The sequence below is a fragment of the Anopheles coluzzii genome, chromosome 2 (assembly GCF_943734685.1).
Source record: "Anopheles coluzzii chromosome 2, AcolN3, whole genome shotgun sequence".
Classification (NCBI taxonomy): Eukaryota; Metazoa; Arthropoda; class Insecta; order Diptera; family Culicidae; genus Anopheles; species Anopheles coluzzii.
Genome location: NC_064670.1, coordinates 109,761,466 through 109,770,433, shown reverse-complemented (window position 1 = coordinate 109,770,433; position 8,968 = coordinate 109,761,466). Strand labels below are relative to the sequence as shown.

At 45.6% G+C, this 8,968-nt stretch overlaps 1 protein-coding gene across 1 annotated transcript; it reads left to right on the top strand.

Annotated features, from left to right (window-relative positions):
- The first annotated feature begins 730 nt into the window (after nt 1–730).
- Nucleotides 731–2,916, top strand: LOC120961424 (uncharacterized). The gene is made up of 2 exons (XM_040385139.2): nt 731–883; nt 967–2,916. The coding sequence occupies exons 1-2, from the start codon at nt 731–733 to the stop codon at nt 2,914–2,916; spliced, it is 2,103 nt and encodes a 700-aa protein (XP_040241073.2).
- Nucleotides 2,917–8,968: the final 6,052 nt, after the last annotated feature.

Below are 8,968 nucleotides of genomic sequence, written 5' to 3'. Positions count from 1 at the left end.
ATTAAGGGCAGCGGTTTATTCAAAAACGATGATGAACTTCTTGTTAGCATTGTGGACGAATCGTGTGTAGTTGCCGAGCAGATAAACGGACGAGTAGGACACGTCGACCGCCAGGTTGAGGAACTGTTTCGTGTAGTACTCGAGCCGGTCCAGATTGTTCATCTCACCGCCCGGATGGTAGCCACCGTACCCGTCACGTGCCTCAATTCCGGACTCCTTCTTCTGCGCCAAACGCTTCGCAATTTCGAACAGCTCCGTGTGCTGGGAAACCGGTGCGAGCGGATCAAAGCCGCCGTCTTCCTGCAGGATGTCAAGATTGTCGAGCAACCGCTCGGCCGGTCGCGGCGCCGGAACCTTTCCGCTGGTGTCCAGCGAGTGCGCATCGCGTACGATGGCAAACAGCACCAGCGTGCAGAGTAATGCGAGTGACTTCATTCTAATGCTGCCACGATGGTGGTGGGTAAAGGGATGCAAGAAGATGAGCGAATTTCTTCGAAGAAACACGAAACGTTACCGCACGATTGACGCTTACCGTGTGTTTCCGTATGCTTCGGCGTTCGGATGAAAGTAGAATGAAAGAGGTTCGCAACATGCTCACCAGCTTTATGCACTGTGCGTCGGGCGGAAGTTTGGCACAGGCTTTCCTTTTCTGATTGCTTTGCAATCATTCGCCGACCTCCCTATCCTCTCTTTTTGGTTTTGTTTGGGGGGGTTGTTTTGCTCTCGTAACATGCAGTACGCGTCAGAACAAGGGTGCCTCTCACTTTTCGCAACGATTCTGCAGCCCAGCACGACCGGTTGCGGCTTCATTCTATCGTCGAGTGTATCTTCGTACAGAGCGCTCGAGCTGTACTGTGAGGAAAAAGCGCCTTCGAAAGTCATGGTAAGTTCAATTACAACGGATTAAATTCTATTGGCTTGCTAATGAGTTGCTAATTGCGGTTCTAATTACTTTCTTTGCGATAGAAACTAGCGTCAAAGCAACTGTCACTTTGGGTCGCCTTTGGATGCTTGATCGGAGCGATCGCGATAGAAGAGGATGTGGGAACGACACGGTTGCTAGAAGAAAAAGCCACCACTACCACCACCACCACCACAACTTCCCCTACAACGGTCACTGAACCTTTCACTAGCACCCCTTCCACCACAATCACTACCACTACCACCAGCACAACCATACCGAGCTCAACCACCACCTCAAGTACGTCCGCAGTTCCTATTTTGGCAAGAGCTAACCCCATCTCTAGCAGCTCCACGGTCAGAAGCATCCTCAGCACAGCTTCGGGCACCAGCGGAACAACTGCTAAACCCTCCGCAAAGCGTCAGATAAGCTTGAGTGAGTTTCAGCAGCTGGTCGCAAAGGTGAACGATGAAATTAGCATGCTCCGAAATCAATCGGCCAATCTTTCGCAAACCTACGAAGAGCTAGTGCGACGATACAACGAACGTACGTCACAGATACCGATCGTACTGTATGATGTAACGGAATGCTCCAACAGCTCCACTGGTCCGGCTGAACGCTTAAGCGACACAACGGAGAAAAGCACAGAGTTGTCCACAATAGTCACTGCAACAGTCTCCAATGGTACTGAAACAACGGCAGGAGCTACTACTACGACCGAGCGAACAACAACCACCACTACTTTGGAGACAACTACCACTACGTCTACTACTGCGGTGCCACCATCGAGTACAAGAAAGGTCGATTATTCTCCTCCAAAGCTGGTACCGTCGGAGCTTTATCGGGATCAAGCATCACTGCCCGACGCTGTGCCACCCAACACCGGAAGCTCTCACACACAAATTTACGGCAATAAGTACTACAACTACATACATTACTTCATGTATCCACCGAACGAGTCACAACTGGAAGAAATTCACAACCCATTGCCTATCGGTCATCGGCGAAAGGATGGAAACGATTCGAGGAGAGCTCCACCACCAAGACGTCGACGACCGTACGAAAAGACGAAACATCGATGGGAAGAGTCAATTGAATCCCAGGAAGAAGAGGAAGAATCCGAGTTTGATGCCCAGCAATCATCTGTCGCTTTGCGTAGAAATCCCTCAAAGATAAGGACTCCAACTGGTGAGCTTCGAAGCAATGTAAGACTTGGTTCCACAGACCGCCGAGCTCCATTGAGAAGTCCTGGAGGACCTGTAGAAACATATTCGTTCGACTCAAAGCCAATTGGTGAGCTAAGAAGCAATCTGCGATTCGGTTCCACAGACCCAAGAGCTCCAGTTAGAAGTCCGGCAGGTCTAGCAGAACCCTTTGCGTACGCCTCAAAGCCAACGGGTGAGCTTAGAACCAATCTAAGGTTAGGTTCTACAGCTCCCAAAGTTCCATTTGTAGGTCCTACTGGTCCAGCACAACCGTATCCATACGATGATTCGTACCGCGCAGGACCTGTTCCACAACGACAACCCATTGAGCCAACGGATTTCTTGGCTCCGGCGAAGCTACCACAGTATCCATCCTTCCCGGAACGCATTCCGCCCCGAATCTCACCACCACAGGAACAGTTCCCCGCTCTAAAGCTCCAAACGTCACCACCTGAAAGCGCACCCATAGCGCCTCCCAAAAAAGACGCACTGACGGCCTTTCTAGAACGTCGTAAGCTTAATCGAAATGGCCCGTACACGGTAGCAGTTCCGGCCAAGCTTACCACACCGCCGACAACTACCGTTTCCGCTCGGGCGGAAACCGTAACGCCACCGTCAGTCGAGAGTTTGTTTACGTTCGGTGCGAAACCGGTCAGCTACGCAATTCCGACCACCGTGAAGCCATCGCTCGGAGTCGTCCGCAACGGTTGGGATGCAAACGATTTTTCCTTCATCCGTAAGGCGCAGGAAAGCAAGAAGCGGCTGCAGCGGGAGCGTCGATCGTGGGGAGCCAGATTGCGTGATTTATGATAGTTCAGTGGGGACTGGGAAGAGGGATTATTAAATCGACGACCAATATTCAATTTACAGGGAGGGATGAATTTATTATTAAAATATATACAATCAGGGATAATGAAGTGAACCAGAATCAGGGATAATGGAGACCTTTCTTTCTTTTTAAACCAATAAATACATACAACATGAAACGTAATGGATAACTGTTATTAAAACGCTTTGAAGCACCGAAAGAAGCAAACGAAAATGTAGCACAAACAAAAGATAAAAAAGAATGGCAACACAAAAAAAAAAAACGGAAAATAATGCGAAAAGCCAAAGCGAGAAGCTGTAATATGTTCTTGGTGGTGATGAGTTTAAACACAAGACAATTCAAATGGAAATGAACAATAAGGTAAAAAACTTCCAAAAAATTCAATTATAACGAATGGGTTTCGTGTGTCTTTATTTTATCACAAAATAATGACCTACCATTTAAACTCTGAGGTACTCGCTGTTCGCATCAAATGAAAAGTATTTTAATTAATTACGCCAAATCGTACCTTTGATGATCTCTCATCTCCAAAATCTCATTTACAATACATTAACCTGTTTGTTGGCAAGTTCTTAATTTCCGTGAATGTGCTTTCCTCCTCCCCCCACCGGAGAAAGGCAGAGAAAGGACATTGCCTTTATTTTGTCCCATTTTTGGGGCATCTTGTTTGTTGGTGGATGAAGAAATTAAAATAATTGAACCCATTCTTTTTCGGCACCTGAACGTCCAACAAATTGGCAACATTCAGGAGAAGACCCAGCCTGCAATGTCCGAAAGCGATCATTAGTGATTCTTGAAGGCATGCACGGTTGTTCTACATTTTTAGAAAGGCGTTCTTTTTTTACTCCTTCCCGTTTGCCAACAAATCCTGCCGATCAGCCGGTTTTTGGCTGGTAATTGACATTACGATGATGGGTAAATAAACGAGTAAATGAAAAAAAAGAACCCCAACCATGCGGTACTGCATGGAAACATCGGTAAAACAATTGGCAAATGCCCCGTTATGTGCCCTTCTCCTTTTGCAGCGTCAAAAATCAAATCAGAACAAGACGGGGTAGAAGAAGAAGAAGAAGAAGAAAGCAAAAACAAGAACGATCCTCTTTCTGATCCGATTACAGTTCACCTTTCACTTCCAGCCTTTGGTGTCCTCGCCGAGCAAGAACGTGCCCCAGTCAAGTTTGCCGTAAAACTCAATGCTGCGAATAAAATGCGCTCATCAAAATAAACGTTATGCGCCTCCTCACTTGAAAAAGGTGTGAAAGGTTCCGAGTAAGACCTTCTTCAAAAAAAAAAAATAGGTAGACCAGCGAAGAATGTAAATGCATCAAATTATCTTAATGAATGTTTCCTGTGCGAGTTTGCTCCTTGGAGGAGCGGTGCATTAAGAACAGGGCGGTAAAAGGAAACCCACCAAACTCGGCTCGGAGCACCAAACTTTTGGGTGTTCTGCATCATCAGCTTCACACCAACCAGCTGATTTCGAGGTGCAGTACACCGATCGGTCTTATCACGCCGGGTAATGTACCGTTTGCTGGACCTTTCACTTGTGCAGTTCGTAAGGGTTACCCCTGGGATTGTCGATTCAAGTTTGTCGCGCGATGGTCAAGTTCAAAGGCACAGTTGCTCGTGATGAAGCAGAGGCCACCAACTTATTGTTTATGTTTATTTTGTTGCGCTCGTAGAAGAATTGGGAATGAATTGTGCATTCTTCCTGTAACGGTGCAACGTCCACGCTCAAAATGTAGGTCAAAGTGAAGGGCTTAATTCGTAGCGTTTTTGGAAAGGAACCTATTCCAGGTTCCAGGTTTTTTTTGGAGTTCATTTTTTTTTGACAGGATGTGCGGTAGGTTGCAGGTACCAAACCGTGAACAGATATCGAATTCCCAGCATTCTCTTTGGAGGCGATGCATGCGACAAAGGTACGGAAAAATCAGAAGCTAATTAAATGCCATAAATTAAACCGCAAATTTCCAACGTGCGCTCAGGTGAAATGATGATGGTGAAAGAAATCCCATTTGCAATTGCTGAGATAAGAATAAATTTGAGCTTATGGGGTGGTTAACGGGTTGGTGCGATGCTACGAGCATCGAAATTTGATTCTTACCCCACCGGGGACGTGTGACTGCTGCGTGACTTGCACTTGGGGTATGTTTTGTTTTTGCCTTTGCCTCTCCAAGTAATCGATATCGAGGCGAGCCTGCAGCATAACATGAACAGCAATAAAACTGCAGTATTAAGCGTTAACGGGCTTTATTGAATATGCTTTTACAATTTAGTGTTTGAGCATGTCAAGAACGAAGTAGTACGTGGGATTGGTGCGGGAAGGGCTTGAGATAAATACTAAGGAGTGTTGACTGTTTATCTACCAATTGCACTGTTGGATTAAGCGTTACAAAGAGAACCGGATAACAGCAAAGAAGCTTTGCGTCTTATAAAGGTTAACACATGCCATTACAATTGGGATTGGGCAGATTGAGTTTGATTTTAAAGCTCATGGAGTGTTTAAGTAACAGACTACTTTGTAACAGTTTTACTGCAAAATGTTCAGAAAACATTGTTCGTGAAAAATTTAAATTAAGTTTGATTTAGTGTATTGCAAATCAAAAATCTAGAGTTTGCTCAGCCTAAATCTAACTCCTAATAGCATTATCCTAATTGATTTGCTATATTTCACCTTATGGTTAATAAAGCAAAATAGGCTATTAGTCCTGCATTAGGAGATTGAGGCAGGTTGTAGCAGGGGCGGATAAAGCAGTACATGAACTAAACGACCGCGTGGGGCTCGAAAAAAGAAACCCATCCCCCGCTTACAAGTAAATTTACTTCCCAATCATTCTCTGGATAAGAATCCCACATAGAACCTCTTGTTAAAAGGGCTTTAGAAGGGCCTACATTCGTGTGACTGCATAGGGCCTGGGTTGGAGTTAAAACTTCAACAAAGAACGAAGGCACACCAAACACAAAAAGAGAGCATAGTTTATGTATCATGCTTAGAGATGCATAGATAACGATTAACAGTGAACTAATGTGTCTTTTAGGCTAAACTAAAAAAATGCACTTGAAGGACCAATTGGTGACTTCTTTGACAACATTCACATTTTTGCACTGATTTAATAGGCAAACCCGTTTTACTAATAACATTATTTTGGAAGCCGCATTAGCTAATCTCAAAATTAAAAGACCAAAAGCTTCCAGTTGTTTTTTAATATTAAATTTTATTAAATAATTTGTTTTTGTCTTTGGCCTCTGGGGTTATTTTGGCTAGACGCGCCAGCTTCTACAAGGCTGCCAAGAGGCTCTCTCTCACGTCTGTAGCGCTCATTCAAGGACTAACGTCTAGGAAACCTGTAGAAGCCAGCACGATCGAGTAGACCGTTGCGCTAAGAAGGAAGTTTGTCATCGAAGTACCACATAGCAAGGTCGGTTTGTTCGAATTTTATGACATAAACTTCTTTTCATTCTAATGCCGAGTTGAATCTGATGGTATGGACAAATATAGCATATAAGCCAAAGACTAGTCTAGCGGTTTTGTAGAAGACCGACATGACCGCGAAGGTCGTTAGGCTAATCGCATCAAAACACCTTAAAGCATGTTAAGCGCTTAGCTGTGCGTTTTATTGCTTTTTATGGCTATTTCTTTTATTTCACTAAGGATGACTTTGTGTCTGTATTAGTATGACATTATTAAGATATAGCAACATCTTCATCGTTTCGCGTTTGTTGGTTGATACATTCCTCAATCAGTGGCTTACAAACAACTTGACAGCTCAACATCAAAGTTCATGCATTAACACAACGTACAACAAAGAGAGGTCAATGTATAGGATAAGGAATCGACTGTGCAAAAGCGAGGAAACATTGACCCACGACAGTTAATTTGGTTTGGATAGGTACATTTTACGAAATGATTAATGATTACCGTGTTCTCTTAACATTGTACCAACAGATACAGCTTATGACTATTTCTGTAGTTTAGAACATAACAAGTTTTACGTCTCTTTTAAAAACTTTGGATTCTGTTATTCTTTGAATATTGAGAAATAAAAGTATCGTCATCTTGATGCTATATATTTTAAGTTGCACGACAGGACAGAAACCCGACAAAATAAACCTCTTTGAACGGTTCGGAATAGGTCAACGCTTGCATGTTATACGATGAACACTACCTACCAAACCATCCTTGAGAAAGTGTACATTACATGTTTTATGGTTTTGCTTGATGAGTAATGAAATTGCCATTTGTGTGAAGCATTGATTTACCAGTGACCCTTCAGGTGAAAGTTGAAACGTCACTCGTTGCAGTGAAAGTTCAGATGTCGTTCGTATCCAGCCTCCACCTCGAAAGATTCAGTCGTGCATTATCATCTGAACCATCGTTACGTTTGTGCTAAAGCGTGTGAATTAGGGACAATGGTTCAAGTGTTTCAAATTCTTCGCATCGTGCTGATGCTACCATTGCTGATGGTCTGCTGTTCCAGGACTGCTGAGGATACGGCACAACTCTCCACGAAGCAGCTGATCATCATACATCCCGCAATCGACGCACTGACCGGGCTGTGGAGTGCCTTTCAGGGCGAAACGACAACCCGTGCACCCGGTGGACTGCGGGCGCCAACACGACCTTCAACCGAGATACCGCCGGGGCACTATGAAGCTCTGGAGGAACTGTTAGCGAGTGTAATGAAGGCAAACGAAGAACTCCACAGGCAATCACCTCGCAGCTAGCAGAAACGCAAACAAGACAAGGCAGACTTCATTGTGTGTATGATTTATTTCAACCGAGAGCGATTGGATTTAGTGTTAGCATACGTCCAAAGTGTTCTTAATAAATAATCCTAGTTGTGTTCCTTGCTGTGGTTTGTTTTGTGTATCATTTCGTGCTTCCCTACGGCTTTTCCTCGGCCAACTGGTCCAGTGCGTCGACTACTGCAGCTTCCTCGATCGGATCTACCTTCACCTCCGGAACCGGCACTTCCTCGTTCGTTTCCTTCGTCACATCGAGCTCGCGGCCGTATCGTCGGCTTCCACCTACGGGGCGACTCCGGGCGTAGTAATCATCGTCATCGTCACCGCTGGGATGGTACGACTCCGTGGTCGGTCTGTAGCTCGTTGTTTCGGGCGTCGATCCGGTCGGGGGTTCCGGTCTGTACCCGCTTTCGTATCCCGATCCGTAGCTGGGACCGTATCCGGGGGGACCATACTCACCGTACGGTCCACCATAGCCCGGCTTATGATGACCGTACCAGTAAGGCTTGACGCGATCGATGATCTCGTCCATCATCGTGTGTGATTGCTTCACACTTTCACTCAGAGCGCTCATCCTTTCCTCCAAGTATTGCCTGTAGCCGGCCAGTTCCTTATCCCAGCAGCCCTGCCAGTACGGGTCCTCCTTACCGTCCGCATCGAATTCCTCGCCGTTCAGGCTGTAGTGGATTTTGAGCAGAGCGCCCCGGATGTCCCGCTGGGCCCGCAGCAGCTCCCGGATGATGCGACGTTTCTCCTCCGCCGGTAGCGAGTTGATGTCGTCGTAGTTGAGATCGCCCGCCAGCACTACGCCACACAGCAGCACCACACCGAACAGTGGAATAAGCAACTTGCCTGTCAAACTCATCGTGGTGCTAGTTGTGTGGAGCAGAATTACAAGACGCGAAAGAAAGTCATTAGTAACATTGCGATGGTTTGGGGGAAATGGGGAGCTAAAGTGGCTGAAAGAAGAAAGGGTTCGCTGTTCGGACCCGGGGTCTCACCTCATACACTCTGTGCTGACAGAGAGTTCTACGAAAGTAATAAGCGTACTGTAGTGCTGTGCGTTCGTTTTTATATGGACTTGCATTTCGATATATGCAACCCGGCTGTGTTCGAGGAGAATGTTCTAGCTCCTCCCCTTCGGTTGTCACGTTTTAGGGAGAAAGGTGATCCTGTACTTTCACCAATCAGGATAAGAAAAAATAACGATCGGGTTGGAATTGAATGTTTGGTCAAGTGTTCGGAAAAATGTTAATAATGCTATCCTTTTTTGATGTTCTTTACGAT

Bases quoted from the DNA above. Each gene is read 5' to 3' on its own strand.
- LOC120961424 (XM_040385139.2), top strand. From the start codon at position 731: ATGCAGTACGCGTCAGAACAAGGGTGCCTCTCACTTTTCGCAACGATT. The intron at 884-966 runs GTAAGTTCAATT...TCTTTGCGATAG, and splicing joins AAGCGCCTTCGAAAGTCATG to AAACTAGCGTCAAAGCAACT.